The sequence below is a fragment of the Anolis carolinensis genome, chromosome 1 (assembly GCF_035594765.1).
Source record: "Anolis carolinensis isolate JA03-04 chromosome 1, rAnoCar3.1.pri, whole genome shotgun sequence".
NCBI classification, from domain to species: domain Eukaryota; kingdom Metazoa; phylum Chordata; class Lepidosauria; order Squamata; family Dactyloidae; genus Anolis; species Anolis carolinensis.
In genome coordinates, this window is record NC_085841.1 from 136,899,781 (window position 1) to 136,922,622 (window position 22,842).

General features: G+C 37.8%; 1 protein-coding gene across 4 annotated transcripts in view; it reads right to left on the minus strand.

Annotated features, from left to right (window-relative positions):
• The window catches only part of csmd1 (CUB and Sushi multiple domains 1), a 1,478,446-nt gene that overhangs the window by 327,621 nt on the left and 1,127,983 nt on the right, over nucleotides 1–22,842 (minus strand). For all 4 annotated transcript variants that reach the window (XM_062969106.1, XM_062969107.1, XM_062969108.1 and 1 more), the window contains 3 exons: nucleotides 19,972–20,084; nucleotides 3,733–3,915; nucleotides 2,233–2,559 (listed from right to left, as the gene is read on the minus strand). In XM_062969106.1, coding sequence (XP_062825176.1) covers nucleotides 2,233–2,559; nucleotides 3,733–3,915; nucleotides 19,972–20,084 — 623 coding nt within the window. The remainder of the gene's footprint in view (nucleotides 1–2,232; nucleotides 2,560–3,732; nucleotides 3,916–19,971; nucleotides 20,085–22,842) is intronic.

Here is a 22,842-nt window from a genome sequence, read left to right on the forward strand (position 1 = left end):
CCAAACAGATTCTATGGCTTATCTTTATTAGTGCAATGATTTGAACCCTAAATGTTGTTCAAATTGTTATATATAATAATTGCCTATTTATGTGTTGGTTTTTTGTGTTCATTTTGCGATTGTTTTAATTTAATATGTTACTTATTTTGTTTTATGTTATCTACTATGTTTTTATGACTGTAAGCTGCTCCGAGTCCCTTGTTGGCAGATGAGACTGGGTATAAATAAAGTTTTATTTATTATTTATTTATTATCATAGCCTATCAGCAATGCAACCAAACCCTTTTTTTGAGGTATCATATATACTCAAATATAAGCCGAGTTTTTCAGACCCTTTTTTAAGGCTGAAAAAGTCCCCCTCCGCTTATATTCGAGAGAGAGTTATGGGAGTTGAAGTCCAAGAACCCTGGAGGGCCCAAATTTGCCCATGCCTGCACTATGGCGCTGGTGTAAATAATCCATGATGATGGCAATTGCGCATGCACCGGCGGCACCAGCCTCCTCCTTTCGCTGCATGCTTCCCTCTTCTCACCAGAGGGAAGCCAAGGAGTAGCCACTGTTGCCTTTGGAAACCCGGCCTGCTGCTCTCCAGTAATGGGAAGGGTGCACAGCAAGAACAGGAAGCTGGTGCTGCTGGCCTGCGTGCCTCTCACCTTCTCGCGCAAAGAGAAGAGGAAGGCAACAGGTGCGAACGTGGCAAGAGTAGAGAGCTAGTGCAGCTGGAGCGCGCGCGCCTCCACCCTTCCCATTACTGGAGAGCAGCAGGTCGGGTTTCCAAAGCCTATGGCGGCTACTCCTTGGCTTCCCTCTGGTGAGAAGAGGGAAGCAAGCAGCGAAAGGAGGCGAATGGTGTCACCAGCGTGTGCGCAATTGCCATCACCATGGATTATTTACACCAGCGCCATAGTGCAGGCATGGGCAAATCTGGGATCTCCACGGTTCTTGGACTTCAACTCCGACAACTACCTCCAGGTTAGAGCAGGCATGGGCAAACCTGAGCACCCTAGGGGTTTTGGACTTCAACTCCCACAACTCCCCATAGGGTAAAGCAGGCATGGGCAAACTCGAGCCCTCTGTGGGTTTTGGACTTCAACTCCCCCAACTCCATCCAGGCTAGAGCAGGTATGGGCAAACTTGGGCCCCCTAGAGTCCAAGATATCAAGGCAGACAACCCACAATATCTGCTTTGAACTGAGTTATCTGAGTCCACACTGCCATATATCAAAGTTCAAAACAGATACTGTGGATTATCTGCCTTGATATTCTGGGTTATATGGCTGTGTGGAAGGACCCTCAGGCCTCTTCTACACAGCCATATAACCCAGAATATCAAAGCAGAATAACCCACAATATCTGCTTTGAACTAGGTTATCTGAGTCCACAGTGCTATATAATCCAGTTCAAAGCAGATAATGTAGATTATCTGCCTTGATATTCCTGGTTATATGGCTGTGTGGAAGAACCCTCAGGGCTCTTCCACATAGTCATATAACCCAGAATATCAAAGTAGAATAACCCACAATATCTGTTTTGAACTGGGTTATCTGAGTCCACACTTTTATATAATCAGTTCAAAGCAGATATTGTGGATTAACTGACTTGATATTCTGGGCTATATGGCTGTGTGGAAAGTCCTTCAGGGTCTCCAGGGGGTTTGGCCTACAACTCCCAGAAATCCCAGCCTGTTTACCAGCTATTAGGATTTCTGAGAGTTGAAAGCCAAAACATCTGGGGACTCACATCTGAGAACCACTGTCTTAGAGTCTTTCCTGCCTGCTCTTGGTCCCTATTTAGCAGATCACTTCAGGCACCAAGGAAGCTTGTTAAAATCTCAGTATGCATGTCCTTGAATGTTAAGCCTGTGGGTATACAAAGAATTTCAAATATCTTACTTGGTGTCCAGAAAAAAGTGGCATTTTTAAAACATTTTACATTTTATCAGTAGCTGCTTTACTTTCCTCCCTCGGCTTATACTCGAGTCAATACATTTTCCCCAGTTTTTTGTGGTAAAATTGTGTGTGTCGGCTTATATTTGGTTCGGCTTATACTCGAGTATATATGGTAATTCTTAAAACATTCACGAGGACTAAAATTCCATAGTGATTGGTCAAGCATTTTCAGTCACTAATGTCTTCAATGCATGTATTACGTTCATATTTTGGCTTTTCAAAACTAAAGAATTAGAATTCACTAGATTATGTTAAATACACATGACATAAAATGCGTACTCACTAGTATAAGTTATGTTAAATCCTCTTCCAGTAGTAGAATGATCTGACTGAAATTCAAGACGTACTATGTGCCCATTGCTAGCAATCTGGGAAGGCACATCATTGCCAGAAAATGTACCAAGAGCTGGTAAGTCAGAAATCCCATCATCCTTCATTGTTAGATAATCAAACTGAGGCTCTACATCGAAGTCATTGAAAATAAGATGTATTCGACTCCCAGGTTCTGAAATAATTAGCCACACACAGTTCATGTTGTTTCCATACTCCTCAGGGTAGTTTGGTGAAAGTATAATTCCGGAGGGTGTTGTGAAGTTGAAGAAACATGAGACTATAAAAAATAGAAATGAAACACTTTAAACAATCCATGTTCATGAAAAATTAAAAACTATCTTTGAAACTTTAAACGTATTATGCCCACACTGTACCTCTTGGGGTTGGATGGGAATAACTCAAACTAAAGCTACATTTTTTAATAAGCAAATTATAAGGAAAAGTCTTATTTTAATGATACAGAAGCCCCAAAATCAAAGTCACAATTGTAATTTTGACATATATCATAAAATAATTTATTATTCCAGTTCTTATTCAAGGCCCACATAAATAGTTACTTACATTGCAGTTCCAATTCATTTCATATTTGGGGGCGTGAATGTTGGGCATGCAGCAAAATACAACAAAATCCTAAATTCATAAAAAAATCAATACCATAACTGGTCAATCAAAATGCAGAAAATACAGTTTGGTTGCTCCACTGACTCAAGTCTGATAGAGAGTAGGGATATGTGGGGAATAGGAGGTGAGAGAATTGCCTCCCTTCACCTTTCAGGAAACTTTTTTGAGATGAAAGGGCCTTCTTTCAGTACAAAATGTGGTCCTATAAAGTCCAAGACAGGTTTCCTGTGCTTAATATGTAAGAGGCACTTGTATGCCAGTTACTGAAGTGTCCAGGAAACTTAATCTTCACTGGAGAAAGAGTCAACATTATGTTGTTAAAAGGGTAATTGATATATTATATTTAGGCAATAACATACAGATAACAAAGATGTGAAAACTAAAAATGCAGGAAAGTATCTCTATAAAGGGTGGAATCTTTTACATTTTGCATCCTGTTATAGAATGACTATTCATGTATTATCTAATAATGCATGCAACTTCATTAAATTCACATGAAGATTATCATTGATATTTATGCCCTTTTGGAAGTTGAATCATCAGCCTCTGGAGGACCAAAGTTTGAGAAGCATTGTGCTTGATGATGTTCATTCCTTTAACTGTGTATGCTTTAGATAAGAAAATAATGAAGCTAACTGACTATATGGGGAAAAGCAAGAAAAACGGTAAAAGAAAACTAGTGTTATACCCTGCAAGGAAGCATTCCAAGCAAAAGGGATGTTTGAATTGCTGACAGCACTGATAAATGGTCTTCCACATGCAATTTCTAAAAGGTCAGGCAAAGGAACAGATGGAAGTCAATAAACTGATTAAAAAACCTTGAACTTACAAACACAACTAGGTTTATTGCCAGACCACTGGTTATTCTGTTGGCACGTGATCATTCGCTCTCCCACAAGTTCAAATGCTGCTTGACATTCAAAAGTAAGGGTATCTCCATGCTGAAAACTATTGCCTGTTCTCTTCCCATAGGATGGAATGCCAGGATCACCACACCCACCTTTCTCTATCTCTGTATAGAAAATAAGAAACACAAAACTAAAATCCAGAGAATTAGAACAGGCACGATGAACTTAGTTATTTAAAAAATGGAAATACTCCGTTTTACAAAGATTTATCACAATATCTTTTGATGTCACAGAATATTAGGTAAAGCTAAAGGTTTTTCCCTGACCCTAAGTTTAGTTGTGTCCGACTCTGGGGAGTGGTGCTCATCTCCATTTCTAAGCCAAAAAAACGGCGTTGTCTGTAGACGCTTCCAAGCTCATGTGACCGACATAACTGCATGGAGTGCTGCTACCTTCCCACCGGAACATTTGCATAGTTTCAAACTGCTAGGTTGGCAGACGTTGGGGCTAATAATGAGAGCTCACCCCACTTCCTGGATTTGAACTGCCAACCTTTCAGTCAGCAAGTTCAGCAGCTCTGTGTTTTTACTATGAGGAGTCTGGTGTATACTTGACTCCTCTGGGCTCCATTTCTCTCTGCTAGAACAATGCTGCCAGTAAGGAGCCCCACGGAGTCATGCTGGAAGTAGCCCTGTGTCAAGTGATGGGCTCCAGGTGACTTCACATCAGAAGTACAGAGAAGCGGGGAGAAAACGCTTCCCTGCCTTCGTCTGATGACGTGTGTTGTATTCCATAAAATGATTTCTAATCTAATTTTTGATTTCTTCAGTTTAAATTATCTGTAATATATGTGTTTGTATGTGTGGTGGTGGGGCGAAAAGTTATGCTAACCTGTCATGTTTACCATATGTACGGTTCAATATATCTTTATTAAAGGAATTTAAAAAGTTATATATATCTTAAATACGTGCAAAAGAGATGTGTGCATACTATATTAGCAAGCAAAAACAAGCTATGATGGGATGGAACAAAGGATATAATTAAAACATGGAGAGACATTGTAGCAATGGCTTAATAAAATATATTTAAAATTGAGTACAAAACGGTTACAATTAAAACCATAATTATATGAATTAAGTATAAATTAAAACCACACAGCTATATTACTGGTAAACAAGATTTTGATACCCCTCCTGCTTCTGGGGCTATGATCCCCATATAGCATCTGGCAAGTTTAACCATTGAAGATATTCATGTGCGTACAGGTTAATAAACCAGTTAGAACACAGGAAGATGTGCTAGGCAAAATAAATACAATATTCGTGCTGGTGATAATTTCAGTCATAGTCTAATACAGTCTTAGTCTTATCCTGGTTACCTCAGATAGAAACTTGGCAATGGTCAGAGTCACATGGGAAAGATTATCTTCTAGTAAAAAAATAACATAGAATTAAGTAGTGCACTTAGTTCATTATTGATCACTTTTAACTCACATTGAAAATAGGTTTCAGTGTGTGGATGATATCTCAAATTCAGCTCTTTGATGTTATGCAATTGACGACATCACAAGACTTAATTCTCACTGTTGATATTATTATTACTATTATGCAACCCAACAAAAATTCTTGATGTTTTGGTTTTTAGGCCTGTTTCTGGAGTTATTTGGCACACTAATTCAGAAAATTGCATTGGATAGTCTGCATCAACTGTAGTTTCTTAGATATTGTTTCCTATGGGCACGCACATGGTGACTGGTAGATAGTATATGTTCTGTATCTCAAACATTAGAACTGATGGGGAAAACTGGTGTCATTTTTGGAATCAGCAGGTCAAAAGACGTCTAACATTTGAGCCACCAAAATGTGTGTTTGCTAATGTAATTATACAAGTAGGAGGAGAGAACCTCAAAGCAATATGCCCTCTCAGTTCCTAACTGGGCAGCCAACCACAAAGAATAGCATGATCAGCTCCACTGAGAGATCAAGGATAATCAATGAAGTTGCCCCCCTCTATTTTACAGTGGGTGGTATTTCATAACATGGCAATTTTTGTACAGAAAGGAAACCTAAACAAAAATTGCAACTGGTTTCATTTAAGAGAATCTGGAGTTGGTTGTAAACAGATGGATCTGTACTGGGTGATCAAATATGAGAAACATTGACCTGTGTAGGACTTCCCATACATTTATACCTAAATTGGGATTTGTGCCCATGGTATTTTCTGTATCTACAATGTAGGTTCAGTTCAGTGCTACTTGTGGCAGTTCAGTGCCACTTGTAATTGCCATAGATACATTCTACAGACTTTTGAGATTTGTACTTTGGCATGGTCCCTAGAATTCCTGCTACAGGAGTTGTTCAAGGGGGTGAAATGGAGTTCTCTGTACCTAAGTATCCCAACTATCTCACCAATTTCAAATCACAGGATTCTGCAGGAGACCAAACAATACATCGTCACTGACCATAATCAGTATAAACAGGGATTTCTTCAAGATAAGCAGAGGGAGCTGATTGAAAACCATCGTTCTTCAACATAAGTTGCTAAGCATGTCTCAGAATTTCAGCTTTTTCATTAAAGCTGCAACTTATGTGAAAAGCTGTCTGAAGGAAAAATATAAAAAATAGGGAAACAAACCTCTCTGTTGTTTTGCTAACCTACTTAAACAGGAAATACAAACTTCATCCCCTCTAGGATTGCTTTCTGTAATCAGGCTTCAGTCTCGGGTTTTGTTTGATCTAAATGATGAGAACTGTGTGAACTTTTTAAAGTTGAAGAATACACCACAAAGTTCTTCAGTTCAGATTTAACATCGGCTTCCTCTGGTTTGCCGAGAACATTAACATATATCCTATTCAATTGTTTCCCACTTTCATGTACTCTGCAGGCAAAAAGACCTTTTTATCTTGTTTGTAAACTAGCAATATTTACCATCTTAGGGGGCTTATTATCTTCTCGCTGTAAATAAAATGACAAGATTAAACTCCCCCACAAACTGGGATGAGATGATCATACACTTTTGAATGTAATCAAAGTCCTTTTTCACCACTGTGTTTCTCTTTCAAGGAAGGAACTGTGGCAGTTTTGAGCAAAAACAACAACACAGAAGTTGAAATAAGGAAGAATATAGGCAATATTCTACATAATGGGCATTTGATTCAAAATACGGAGGATTTCTAGAGAGAATTCATTGTGTATTAATAGACTGCAAAACATTACAATAAAATGACTCCATATACTTTGGATTAGTACTTTATTGAGAAAGAATCCACCCACATCATTTAGACTACTGCATTATAAATGTAACAAAATGAATGGGGGATAAGGAATATGTGGGGAGTCTAGACAGCTCGGTGCTACCATTACGTAGAATGAGGCAATCACTTCAGGCTAGCTATACTTTGTGTAGGGAGGACACAAGTGGTTCAAAGCTGGAAGGGAAAGTTGTTATAGAGGGGTTTTTTGCTCTGCTTCTTTATACTGCATACTAGGATCCATTAAAGAAATGAATGGCATCTAGAATAGTAAAATGGTATAAGTACTTATCTTTCTCACAACTCTTAGGGAAGATGAGAATACAATTTTTAGGTATTTCTCTTTATAAACACCTCTAGAGTTCAACATTTCACTTCTGATTCTGCACAGCAGAAGTAATAGAATCGACCAGAACTTACAGAGTATTCCTCATTGTGACAAGTGCTTTTCAAATGCTAACCAGGGAAATAAAAAAGAATGAAGACACATTTATCTAGGAGACTGTATGACTTTTCCTCCTATGCACCTATACAAAAGATTTTGATAGATGGGTGATTCTTATAGGTGCTTGGCAGTATTTTGACAGTGTCATTTTGAATTTCTCTATTGCAAAACAGAATTTGAGAGATTTTTGACAATACTGAGAGGATCAGTGTTAGAACTTCTGCCCAAAGAAAGCCTGAAGGAATAGTGAGAGGATTCTTAAAACTACTCCTGCTAAAACTGAACTCAGTCTTTCTGAAGGTTTAATGCATGGTAAAAAAAAGACTGCTCAAACCTATTATCCTGTACAGTTAGCCCTCCACATGGCTTGGCGTTTGCATTGTGAATATTTGTGGGCTTGCCATAGCATTGGGGGCAGTGCAAAAGTGATTTCAGTCACCACCCAGCCCCCAATGAAGTCTATGCACTAGCAGACTTCAGTGGAAGGTGGATGGTGAGATCATTGCTACATGACCTCCTAAAGCTATAGGGAGCAGAATAGTGGTGATTTCGGCTGTCATTATGTTCATTCTTGTGTATAATAAAAATGAGCAAATGGGTTATTATCTTCTGTCTAGCAGCAGAGTGCTGGCCAGGGACAAGCTGAATAATTCAGATTTATTTATTTATTGAATTTATGTATCACCTTTCTCCCAAATTGGGATTAAAAGAAATCTTTGAGTCATCATGAGATGAAGGATTTGCTAGACTGAGAATGTCCTCATAGAAATCTGGTGGGAGGCTTATCAAAGAAGCATATCAATTTACTAGATGACCTTTATTTCTACACTGCAAGTAAGTATGTATATTCCTATGACTGCAACTATGTATGTCTGTAAAATCCTGAATTTTTGACTTTAAAATAATAATTAAAAAGCTTTCGTAGCTTATCTTTGTTTTCATGTTAGGTGTGTGTGCATGCGATATCACTGGGGACTGACATGTCACTGCTATCAGAAGCTCTTCACACTTTGCCTTCCAGGCATGGAAAAAAAAAGGATTTGGGCCATAATGTCATCATGTGATCATGTGCATTATTGAAGCAATGAATGATTGAGTTGCAATCTTTGATGTTGTTACTAAACTCTTCAGGGAAGAATGAAATGTGAAGAAAAGGAAGAAGTATGATAAGTGTCTCAACCTATGACAGAAATCTGATCAGTGCTTTTAACAACAGATAGTTTTAATTTTTAAAACTTTCTGGTTTCCCAAAGTGTTTTTTAAAAACCTTTTCCTTATAGAGGTTATTAACCTTATAAGTACATCCATCAGTTCAGATGCTTCTGCTTTGGCCCCCAAAAACAGAGGTACAACAGAGTCTCGTTTATCCAACCTTTACTTATCCAGTGTCCTGTATTATCCAATGCAGTCTACCTTTTAGTAGTCAGTGTTTTTGTAGTCAATGTTTTTGAATACATTGTGATGTTTTGGTGCTAAATTTGTAAATACAGTAATTACTACATAACCTTACAGTGTATTGAACTGCTTTTTCTATCAATTTGTTGTAAAACATGATGTTTTGATGCTTAATTTGTAAAATCATAATGTAATTTGACATTTAATAGGCTTTTCCTTAATCCTTGCTTATTAGCCAACATTTTTGCTTATCCGACGTTCTTTCAGCCCGTTTATGTTGGATAAGTGAGACTCTACTGTACTGAGAACCAATCTGGATTCTGACTTTATGAAAGGACCTGAGCTACATATTTCATTTTTATTTGTTTTTACCCTGCCTTTCTCCCAGTATAGAAAATCATGGCTGCTAACAATAAATATGGCACAATGAAAATTAAAACAATGTTAATGTATTAAAGTGTGAGTTAAAAAATTAAAAAAGCAATTAAAGCTTTTGTGTCATTATACCATTTTATACCACTAAACATAAAAATATTAAAATGTACTAAAAAATACAGAGCCACCCCAAAGTCTCAATTACACTATTCCCAGAAGCCCACCTGCAATCAGTCCATAAATGCCAATTACAGGGATATATATTCACCTGCCTACAAAATGAGCCCCTGATGATGCAACAGGTTAAACTGCTGAGCTGCTGAACTTGCTGTCCAAAAGGTAGGCAGTTTGAATTTAGGGAGCGGAGTGAGCTCCCGCTGTTAGCCCCAGCTTCTGCAGTTCAAAAACATGCAAAGGTGAGTAGATCAATACGTACCTCTCCAGTGGGAAGGTAATGGCACTCCATGCAGTCATGAAGGCCACGTGACTTTGGAGATGTCTACAGACAATACCAGCTCTTCGACTTAGAAATGGAGATGAGCACCAACCCCCAGAGTCGGACATGACTAGACTTAATGTCAGGGGAAAACAGATCTCATGAAAACCTTTCATTTATATTTTAAAAACTATTCATAAGGTTGGCAAGTCATGTTACATACACTATCAACATTTGCATAAAAATCATTGCCCTACATATTTCCTTCTTTCAATAAGCGAATTCATATTCAAAACTGTTGTCTTTAGAAGTCCTATAATATTGAAAATTCATTACCCTTAAATTATGTTAACATTTCACTGTTTACAAATCCATTTGTGTGTTTCCCAGGACTATTCTTAATGAAAATGTTCAGACTTAAAGAAGTAGTAGTGGTGTATCAGTCACCCATCTCATTTAGGCAAATCATTCCCTGCCTCTCTCACACAAAGGCTGGTTACTAAAAGTAGCATAATGTAGAAAATGAAAATGTAAGAGAACGGGAAATAATAATATGAAAAGCTAACATATTACGTATTTGAAGTAGAGTATTTGATTTTTATCATCAGAATGTAGGTGTCACACATAAGAAATCTTGAAAGACTGAAGGGCAAACTAATTTTCCTTGTTCACTCTTCGTAATAAAAGAAGTCCATCAGTAGACTCAAAAGCTGTTGTAGGAATGTAACATGATATTGTTCAAGAGGGTGGGGAGGACCGAATAAAAGCTCATTTCTACTTTCTGTGATGAGAATTACATGGACAGTATCACAAATAATAATAATAATAATAATATCCTCCCCAAAGGATGGAATAAGTTGGGAAAAAATCTAAACAGCTCTTTTTATGTGGCAGCTATGAGCTTTAGAAATATAGCACAAAGAATAATCTTTTGAATTTTTAATCAGTGTGTTTAAATGCACTTACTTACAGGTAAGTGCAGATAGGACTGCAGCTTTACAAGTCTTCCTATGTTCATATGTTCATGTAGCTACCTAAATAACCTATTGTATAGTGTGATGAGGAAAAAATTGCCCATGAATTATAGTTGAATAATAGGATCAGATCTGAAAAGTTGTTTAGTAAACAGATGCTTCCTTAAAGTTCCAAGAATTGCAATCAGTTGATAGTTGGAGTTTGAAACATTTTTGAATTTGTACATTTATTTTATCTTGTTTACATATTGACTCTGAGAATGAAATTCTCGGGGAGCGAGATACTAAAAATAATCATTTAAACATGTGTTTTTGAAGACATTTTCCCTCAAAATATTCATTTCTAAATAAACTTCTTTCAACATAAACACAAAAACATTTCTTACATTCTGTTTTAGCCAACAAGGGCAAAATTGGTTGGATTGCTGTGTTCTGATCAGCATGAGGAGTAGGAACACATGTGTGCACTGTTCGTTCGTCTTTTGATAGATATGATTTAGAAAGCCATAAATGATACATTGAATTGGTTTAATCCACTTACTTCTCCAATTCTTATGTTAACTCTTAACTCTCTTCACCAATATTGTGTCCAATTCTATGCACCACAATTCAAGAAGGGCACTGACAAGTAAGAATGTGTTCAGAGAAGGACATACAAAATTATCAAAAGTTTGGAAGCCAAGCGCTATTAGGAGTGGCTGAGGTACCTGTGTATGTTTAGCTTGGAGAAAAGAAGGCTGAGAGCAAACCTGATAGCCATGATTAAATATCTGAAAAAATGACATAAGGAAGAGGGAGCAGGCTTGTTTTCTGCTATCATAGAGATTAGGATTCGGAGCAATGGGTTAAAATTACAGGAAAAGAAATTTCACCTGAACATTAGGGAGAAACTCCTGACCATAACAGCTGTTCTACAGTGGAATTCACTACCTTGGAGTGTCGTGGAGGCTCCTTCTTTGGAGGCTTTTAAAAAGAGGCCATCTGTCAGGGGTGCTTTGATTGTGTTTTTCAAGCAAAGCAATACTGTGATATAATTTACTCTATAATTCTATTATTCTATGAACCCAATGTTTTTATCTAATGGCAAAGGAAAAAAACACATTTGTTTTTACAATAAGAATTAAATTTCCACAGCAGTACCAGCAAAATTATAAATGCCTGAGAATGCAAGAGATTCAGAAATCCATTGTACAAGTCAGAGCAATATGGAAAACATAGGTTTTTTTCTTTAGATAAGAAAGGTTGGGACTTAAGATATCATGCACCTCATGTTGCTACTATGATCCCTGAAAAAAAGGGGATCGGATTTGGAAAACTAAACTTTTCTGAACTGTGGTTACTTACTATTGTGATGAAAACACTGTAGACTACTAAAGTGAAACTTTAAAAAACAACAGTGTTGGTCAGATGAAAAGTGACACATCAAGCGATTCAGTGATTTACCCCCTGAAATATATCTTTGCAATAAGTGGAGATGAAACATATTTGATTTTATGATTTCACTGACATGGGATGAATGACATGACATGGGCTGTGGCGCAGGCGGGAGAGCAAGCCAGTGCAATTAACTGCAATTAATCACTCTGACCAGGAGGTCATGAGTTCGATGCCCGGCTCGGAGCCTATGTTTGTTTGTCTTTGTTCTATGTTAAAAGGCATTGAATGTTTGCCTATATGTGTAATGTGATCCGCCTTGAGTCCTCTTCGGGGTGAGAAGGGCGGAATATAAATGCTGTAAATAAATAAATAAATAAATGACTCTCCACTAATAGTGAAATATATTCCTCTTTTTGCAGACTCAGTACAATTCCAATAATTGGCTTTCCAAGAGATGATGAATCCTCAAAATATGATTTGAGGAGAAGATATGAGAACAATGAGAAGGAGAAAAGAAAGAAGCTTCTCTTCATGAGCTGACAATTGGATTATACCCTTCACTTAGCAGATATGTAACAAGAGGTTCCTGAATTCCATCCTGGCATATCTTTTAAAAAAAACAACAGGTAAAGGTAATCTTCTTTATACTTCAGAAGAAAAGAGGGCTAGAGAACAACAGTTTACTAGTTTGGATTACTAGCATAGAATACTATGTGATTAGCAAGGGAGCATTATATGACTAAGGGTGCATTTAATAACTACATCTCCCAATCATAGCCTGGTTGAGATCTACAATCTTCAGAATGGGTCTTTCTCTCTGGTTGCATCTACACTGTAGGATTAATGCTGTTTGACACAAATTTAACTGTCATGGCTCTATGGAATCATGGGAGTTGTGGTTTTACAAGCTCTTTCTCTGCCAAAAAGTGCTGCTCCCTTACCAGATTACAAATCTTCTAATTCCACAGCATTGAACAATAGCATTAAAAGTAGTGTCAAATTGCATTAATTCTATAGTGTAGATGCAGCCATTGAAGATAAAAAAAAAACGGAAACTATTCACAGAGGCACCATATAAAAGATATTAAAAGATGAAAGGTTCATTCAAATGAAAACCATCCAGTTTTAGAAAATGAAATGAAAGCTGTACTCAGACCCACATGGGAGAAAGAAATCAATAGGAATAGATAGCAAGCTGATAGAGCTGTTTCAAACTTCAAATTACACCCAATGTACAATCCAATCTCCAAGAAAAGGGATGCCAGGGACTGCAGTAGCCACAGAATCATTGCATTAATCTCCTATGTGAGCAAAGTCAAGCTCAAAATTCTGCAACAAAAACTTTTGCCATATATGGAGTGAGAAAGTGGAGTGAGTCCAAGCTAGTTCAGGAAAGAAACAGGCTATACAGATCATATTACAAACATACATTGGATAATGGGCTGTACCAAAGAAAAGAAAACCAGTGTGTGCTTTACAGATTATAGCCAATCCTTTGTGTTGGTAAGTGTTTCTCATATGCTGTTCCTCCACATTACCAACTGTTAGAAATTGTGGGAGCTGAAGTCCAAAGCACCTGGAGGAGCAGTTTGAGAAAGACTGGTATCATGAAAAAAATGATGGGGCACTTTTGAAGTAATGGGTGTACCACAACGTTTGATTGTACCCAAAACATGACTCCTATTAGGAAGGGATACTGAGAAATGGAATAGTTTCCAATGGGCAAGGGGATCAGGAAAAGCTGGTCCCATGGATTTCATAGGGGTTTTTTAGAACCTTGTCACATTAGACTTTTTCAGCATCCTAGGATGCTTCCAGAATGCTGAGAGGGTGGAGCCTTCCAGATTCCATCAGATAACACACAGCTACATCCGGCAGGGCTCCATCCTCCCAGAGTCCTGGCAGCATCCTAGGATGCTGCCCAGAGATCACAGGAGGTTCCCTGTGTTATCACTGACAAGAACGGGGCCAGTGCGGAGGTGAGCCGATTAGTGACACTTTCCCCAGTGGGATGGGCAAAACACAGTTGCAGGCAATGCTGGGCATGGGGCAATGGTTTACCCTGTGGCCCACCAGATTTGCCATGTTGCCTGGCAAATCCCTCTGCTATCACCTGCTTTTTGGACCTTAATGTGATAAGGTTCTTGATTAAGAAATATTTATTTACAGTATTTATATTCCGCCCTTCTCACCCCGAAGGGGACTCAGGGCGGATTACAATGAACACATATATGGCAAACATTCAATGCCAATAGACAAACAACATTCAGTTTTAGACAGACACAGAGGCATTTTTTAACATCTTTCCAGCTTCACGATTCCGGCCACAGGGGGAGCTGTTGCTTCACCGTCCATTGGTGGCTGTTCTTCCTCTTCTTTTCCTCGTGAGCAGTTTTATGGTGTTGTAGATTAGTTAAATTAGCCTCCCGCATAAAGCGTCCCTAAATTTTCCCTACTTGACAGATGCAACTGTCTTTCGGGATACTCAGAGATAGTATTGCCAGTTCCCTCCTCTGAATTATATTGTTAATAAACTTTGCCCTTCTGTACTTTGTTCTTCTTATGTTAATTAGCATAGAGTGGGGTGTGCCTTCAAGTTATGGCTACCCTATGAGTTACATGGTATTTTTAGTGAATAAATAGTCAGAGGTAGTTGTGCCAGCTCCTTCCTCTGAAATATAGTCAACAGCACCTGACATTCATGCCCATGTCCCATTCAATTATTAATTGGGGCTGACAAGATCTGATGCCTTTGGGGTATTTTAGATCCCATATTACTTTTCAATAATAATAAAACATAAAACAGGAATATAAAATATTTCAGTATTCACACAACTAAGAAAAGTGTTGTTTTAATAAATCACTGTCTTTTGAAAGAGGAATTCCTAATTTTAGCTTGCCACTGCCTAGAAATAAAGGTGAATTCTGAAACTCTGAAAGAAACTTGTAGCCCAGCCTCCATCTGAGCTGTCAGGTGAGCCTGAGCCTTGTCAGAGCCTGAGATTCCTGTTCCTATGCAGCCAGAGTTTGTTTCAGTGGATTCTGGTTCCCGAGACATAATGGTTGCAAGTAGGCAGTTTGTACCACATTCCTCAAAGCAGTCAAGGTCGGATCTCCTGGTGCCAGATGGACATTCTAGTTTGGATTCTGGGAGTGATAAGGCGGATAGGGCTAATGAGCTTGACAGAAGGAAGGTGATAAATCAACAGAGGAAAGATAGGGAGTATGTCAGAAGGAGTAAATGATTGCCTTTGAAACAAAATAATGAGCAGACTTCTCACGGGAAGGGATCTTGAATTACTCTTAAGAAGAGCTGCTTTTTCTGACAGAATCAGAGGTGGTAACTTATTCAAGAGAGGAAAATCTCTTTTGTGTTCCTGTGAATTCCTGCACGTTTGTATCTTGATTTGAGTTCCAGCCTCATTCTTGTTTCTGTGTATCCAGTTGAATGTTCCAGTAATTTTGAAGTTTGGATTTCTTGTGTTCCAGCAACAACTCTGTACCTTGGACTAAACTTGAGTTTTGTTCCTGTATTCAAGTTTTGCTTCCTGTGCTTCCAGCTTGACTCATGCCTTGGATTATTCCTTGATATCTTGCTCGGACTATTCATGAAACCTTTCTTGGGACTTACTTTGCTATCCGGTTTGGACTATGTTCTTTGAGTGACTTTTATAGACTCTTGCATCAAGTTTTTCAAACAAGTACTTTGTTCTTGTGAATTCAAACCCATTTTATTGACATTGAACTTTGATTTGCTATCGCTTGCATATAATCTTCAATAAACAGCTTGCTTGCTTATATTTTGGGGCTCCACTGTGGTTTTGAGGTGCCTACACAGCCTAGGGGTGCAACAATTTTTCACATGCTAAATGCTGGCTATGCACTATACCATATACATACCATATTTACTCAAATCTAGTGCACCATCAGATCTAAGATGCACCTCAATTTTCAAAACCATGAAACCAAAAAAGTATTTGCTGGGGAATGTAAAAAAGTGGCAAAAAGTGCACTCTACAATTATTCCCAAACATGTGTGCATTCCAGTTACTTTGTGCTTCACATTACTTCTTTTAAAATAAAAAAGTGTTAGATCACCAAATTTTCCAGCAATAAAAACTAAAACCAGAGACACAGGTAACCCTTGATGGGAAGATCAGAAGGAAAGGAATATAGGGGGAAATTGGAAAGAAGGAAGATGAAAGGAAAATAAAATAAGATGAGAAGGAAGAAGGGAGAAGATGGATAGAGGATAGAAAGAAGGTAAGAAAAAAAGAAGCAAAAAACGAAAGGAAAGGAAAGGAAGGAGGGAGAGAGGAAAAATAAGAAGAAAGAAAAGGAAGATAGAGGGGAAGAGGGGAGGAAGAAAAAGAAGAAAGAAAAAAAAGAGGAAGAAAAAAAAGATGAGAGAGGAAAAGAGGAAAAAAGGAAAATGAGAAGGAAAAAGGCAATAAGGGAAGGAAAAATGCAATAAGGGAAGGAAAAAGAAAGAGAGAAGGAGGGATGGAAAGGATAGGACGGAGATAGGAAGGGGGGAAGGAAAAGGGGGAGATGGATGACAAGAGGATAGAACAGAAGAAGGGAAGGAAGAAAAAGAAGAGAGGGAAGAGTGGAAGGGAGAGAGAAAGAAGGAAAGGAAAGGAAGGGAAGAAAAGAAAAGAAAGGGAGGGAAAGGTGGAAAGGATAGAAATGGAAGAAAGGGTGGGTGAGTGCTCACGTGCACATGAGAGGCAGCAGGAGTGTGCGTTGGCCTCCCTGTCTGCCCCGAGATGCCTCTACCTTCACCTCCTCCCATCACACCACGTTGTCAGAGCCAGGAATGCCTCCTTGTACACAGCCTCCACTGGGCCCTGATGGGCGCCATCCCCTCACCAATCATGCTGCCCCATAAGGGCGAAGGCAGTGCAGTGCCAGTGGGGGAGGTTCTGGCGAGTCAGCATGCTCTGGCGAGTGGAGGCAAAGGCGACTTGGGGCAGACAGGGAGGCCAGCGCACACTCCTGCTGCCTCTCCTGTATGTGTGTGCATGCCCACCCACAGTCCAAGCCTTCTAGCTTTACCATATTATGCAAATGAAATGTGCACCCTAATTTTAGCATGATCATTTAGCTAAAAAAGGTGTGCCTTGGATTTATGGAATTATTTGTTGGATTACAAATTAAGCAAACAGGTAAAGATTCTCCTAAATATTATTAAACAAGAACTCAAGATGTGTTTCTAATTCTTCTTTCATTTTGATGTTACGGTAGCATGTATGGTTAATCGTACAGCGGAGATAATCAGATATTTTGAAGAATTTATTTTTCAAGGATTTCTAGCAACTAAATGAGAAAAATTAACATGATTTTGCTAAAAGATTAAATGGAATTGTTTCCTGATTATTCTTGTTAAAATTGGGAAATTGACAAATATAATTATAATATAATGAATTTCACTATTAAATATCAATTTACGTGGAAATGTTGCAAATATGAGCCATCTTACACAAAGACTTCTTTAGCTAGATATCAAAAAATAGGCTTGCTTTTTCTACACAGTGGCACAGCACGAATGGAATTTACTTTAATTTACCCCCTGCTGCTTCTTAAATAGCTATGGCAAATTATACAAAACATCATTTGTAGAAATACATTTTATCAACAGGTGCAATGGACCCAGAATCTGACAGCTCTAAAGGAGATAGAAAGACAGATTCATAGAAATGACTGAAATTTTGACCACACTGTATTTTATTTCATGTTTTTCTTTTCCTTATTGTGGGAAGTGTTGTATTTATACTGTATCAGGGGCTCACCTTAGCTATATTGGCTGAAACATTTTAAGTGGAAATAAAAATGCATCCTGAATCATTATTGTTGGTTTTTAAAAGATTCTATGAAATGTGACCACAATTTATGAACTAATAATAGTAGGATTTCCAATTCAGCATTACTGCCGTTATTATTTCTGTACTTCCACCTAAACCTTTTTGCTTCAGAAACTACAAACCAATCAGAATTCTGCCAGAGTTTTGATTTTCTACTAGCTTAGAGGCAATGTGGACAGTTCAGCCGGTTCCCAAATAGAACTGGCCACAACCATCCCAATCCTTGTTTCCTGGACTTCAGTGGCCTGAGAACATCTTCCCACTCCCACCCCTGCCTCCACCTCCACCCCAATCTCCATATTGCAACAGTCTCAGGCCATGATACGGGTCCACCCTATTCTGCATTGCATCCTGATACATCAGCCGAAACAACAGGAAGCACTGGGAGGGGAAAGGGAGGGGGGGAATTCCTCCACTCCTCCCTCCCTCAGTAACCTGGCTGATATCACAGCACCTGACTGCAAAAATTAGAAAATAAACAATATAAATAATTTCCCATTCTGGCTTGAATAAAATCACTCTTAGGCCCCTTCACACTATCCTAGCATCTAATCCCAGATTATCTTTTTATCCCAGATTATCTGGCAGTGGAGACTAATATAATGCAGTTTAAAACAGATAATCTGGGATCACATCATGGGATATAGGGCAGTGTAGAAGGAGCCTTATTTGCTATTTAAAAATTACTGACCCATTTTTGATACTTAAATACCTGGCTAAAAAAAAGAAAAAGAAGAAGAAGAACAAAACGTATCTGTAATGGGAATGAAAGTAGACTACTCAGCAGTTTTGATATATTCTAAATAGTATTTGAAGGTAGTGGTGGTGATTTTGAAAACTGAAATCTCTATTACCAAAATTCAGCCAAAATGCTATATATATAAAAAATGTAATGTGCGTTTTATTATGGAGTAAACTACAAAACCACTGAATCCAATCACACCAAATTTGGCCACAAAAGACATAGTCATCCAAAATATGTCTTTCAAACAAAAAACATAGAAAAATTAAGTCCAAATTAGAGGAAAATGAAGAAATGTTTTTTCCCCTTGTGGCCAGTTAGAAGGGTAGGCTCCACCCACTTCATCCAGGGCCTCTTCACTCAGGCCTCTTCTACACTACCTATAAAATACAGATTATCTGTTTTGTACTGGATTATATGGCAGTGTAGAATCAAGGCCCTACCACACACGTATATAACCCAGAATGCCAAGGCAGGATAATCCACAGTATCTGTTTTGAACTGGATTATCTTGAGTCCACACTGCCATATAATTGTCTATGGACAACGCTGGCTCTTCGGCTTAGAAATGGAGATGAGCACCAACTCCCAGAGTCAGACATGACTGGACTTAACATCAGGGGAAACCTTTACCTTTACTTTACACTGTCATATAATGCAATTAAACTACATTCTGAAATTGCATTATATGGCAGAATGGATGGGGCCTTTTGAAAAAGAAAGTTTTTAAGACTGAGCCAGAGGTGTTGTGTGGTGTTTTATGTATTTTAAAAAGGTTTCAATGCTTTTAATGCTTTTAATTTCTCATTTGAGATAGTTCTGGGTCAATTCTATTTTAATTTTTAGAATCTTTAGATTTCAATGTGTATATTGTATTTTCCTTTAAGAGAGAAATTGTAGTATATAAATAAATCTAACAACAATAACAACAACTTTGATAAGTGCATCAGCCTAGATCATCATTGCAAGAACATACAGATCACAAATATCCTTTAGAGTTACCTCCTCAAATGTGATTCTTAATTTGAGCAAGTATATTAAGAAATTATATATTCAATCAACCATATGCAGTGAAATGTGGTATACAAAAATGTGTGCTCTAGAGAAAGCTTTGAAGGTAAGACATATGAAAGAAGATGTGTGAAAAAAATGCATGTATTGGAGAAAACTGCATACAATCTTAAGGCCAAATTTTTGATGCAGAAATCCAATATAATGCCTTCATGTTCAAATAGAGGCAAAATAAACTGGTCCTAGAAATAGATTGATTTGTCCATCCACACAACAACATCGCCTGCAAGCTGTAATGTTCATACTATTTTATTCTAAGCACATCTGTATTAATTCAGTGTGAGATTTACCTTGATAAACAGCTTTGAATCCAGGTGAGCCGATGCTGTCATCTGATTGCAAATGGAGCCACATCTGGTTGCTCATGCTAACAATAAGGTCAGGAACACTTGAACCAGTCAGCCTGAATATGTGAGAAAAACAACAACATTAGAACTGTGTCAAAGTCCATGTGTTTTAACTTGCCATACCTGGTTTATCAGATGAATTGTTCCACATAGCAACCCAGGATACTGGAATTGGAAAATCAAGCACATTCAAAACAGTACAAACAAACTACTCAACTCAAGGGTCAAATTTATACATAAAACCCACTGGGCAACTTTAAGCAAATCACATTCTTTCAGTCTAAGAGGAAAGCATAGAGAAACCTCATGTGATGAAATCTTGTTTAAAAAATCTTGTTTAAAAGTCTATAAAACTCTGACTATAAGTCAGAGTTGGCCTGAAAGAATGTAACAATAACAAACAACTTTGTGTAATCACTTTGGATTCTGTAATGTTTACCTGTTGAAGGGGTAATTAATACTTAAAATGAGTCAAAAGGATCAGTTCACCTAGCAACTTGTGAACAACCCAATATTTTCAGCAAACTAAGTACATGGAGATTTATATTTTGGTTTGTTTTTCATTTCAGTAACTGAGGAAAGTACAAATCTACAACATTGAAGCAATGGTGTTCAATGGTGCAATGAAACGTGCAACAAAAATGCTAAATGGTCGTGAGGGCCCATACTTATATGTTGGAAAGCAGGTATAACCACTTTTAAAAAAAGGTTCAATGTTAAAATATTGCTGTGAGTTTTTCGGGCTGTATGGCCATGTTCCAGTAGCATTCTCTCCTGATGTTTCATATGCATTTACGGCGGGCATACTCAGAGTTTGTGTAATTGTGAGGTACTATTTCAAAAGGTCAGTCCCTCCTTCAGGCTTTAGGCTAAAAAGTGCTGCTTGTGTGTGTCAATGCATTGTCTCTGAGAAGGTTTGCAGATTTTCAGACTCTCCTCGGACACCAGGAACACTAGATATAGCACTGTACTGTACTGAAAGACACTACTATTCCTATTATGGCACAAAAATGTGGAATAGTTTTTTGAAATTGTACTGATGAAATTATATAGGTGTACAGAGAAATCTGTATGTTAGAGGAACAGCGATTACATCTACAATTTTCAATGGCTGAAATACAAAGATCTATACCTGAAACTCCACTCATGTACAAACAACCTTCCTGGCATCTGTCACATCACCCCCTCTGCCTCCTGCTGCTCAAAGTGTTGCTGAGGATCAATAAAGACCCTCTAAAAATGTAGTCAGTTGTAACAGGAACATGGCAAAACAGATTGCAGCAATAGGGGGTAATCAACACAAATACCAGGGAAGTGGGACAGAATCTTCTGTAAGTAAGATATATATTTTATATTTATTTAAAGATTTATATATTGCCTTATATCAGGCAATATCAGGGAAACTAACAAAAAATTGAACAGTTTCAAAGGAATTTAAAACAGCCAGAATCACTTAAATACTAAAATATATCTTAAATCATTTAATACTTAATACAAGAGAGTTTAAAACACTTAAAACAATTCAAAATTACTCAGAGAAATGTGGATGAAATTAATTATGTCATCAAAGCTTTTAATAGATGCGTTTTGTCTGGTGCCAGAATTATAGTAATGTGGTCACCATTTGTGCTTTTAGCAGGAAGGTCTTTTGTAACTAGAGTGCCATAAAGGCATGTCATGCTAACATATCCTGATACCTAGAGAATAACATTGGGTCCATATCTACTCATTCACTTCTTTTACCAAATGGGTTAACTAATTAGCGATGACAACTCTGATGAGTTACGTTCATCAGGGGGTTTTCAATCAAGGGGTTTTCTTGAACAACAACTGTTGTGTTTATACTGCATTTGATAAATTCAGTATATTGTGGAGCAAGCTTTTCCAGACGTCATTGCTTTTCTTGACTGAAAGTTTTTTTTAGAAGTGAGCTTAGTGGCCTTCCTCAATTTGGATATTCTAGATACCTGATAGAAGAATTTGTCAAGTTTGCCAGGGAACTGCCAGGAGTGAAGGGATGAACGGCCCATTTCTTTTTATTTTAAAGAAGCTATAGTAAGAGAGTTTCAGTAATTGGCTAGCTACCTTCATTTCATGTGCAGGGTAATTGGATTGGGTCATGTCTTCCTGGGTCACTTGTGCAATATGGGAAATGCACACAATTCAAGCATGTTAAGGGTTATAGCAGAAATGAAAAGTGACATGGAGATTTTGAAGGACTTCTTAGACTGGTTTAATTAATGTCATTTGAAGGAATCTTGTCATCTGCAAAAGAAAGTTGCAGGTAGTATCTGATACTGCTGAGTATATTTGCTTTGGGTTTATTACATACAGGGGGAGATGGACTGTGATCCTTAACAAGAATAAGATAGCTGACCTTGCATTCAAAGAATTCTGCCCCGTGTCCATTACAGTATATTTGGTTGAGAGTGGTTCTACACAGACATTATAATCTAATGAGGTACGATCAGCCCCCTCTTTACTGGCCTTTTGTTCTCAAATTAAAACCTTTCTGTAAATAAAATAGACCAGATATTAACTCATGGTTCAATAAAATCTTAGAAATTATGAATATGGACAAACTAACATACTTACTATCTGATACACAGGGCAAACCAAAAAAACAGACAGATTGGGAATTGGTTAAAAACTGCTTAAGAAATGAAAAATGTAAAGTAATAATATAAATTTTTCTTAAATGAGTAAGAAGGGCAATAGATAATATATGTCTCAGAGTAAAAGTAGATGAATAGAGGTAGAACCAAGATAGGAGAATGGAAGGTATTGGAAATACCAAGGGAACCAATATAAAGA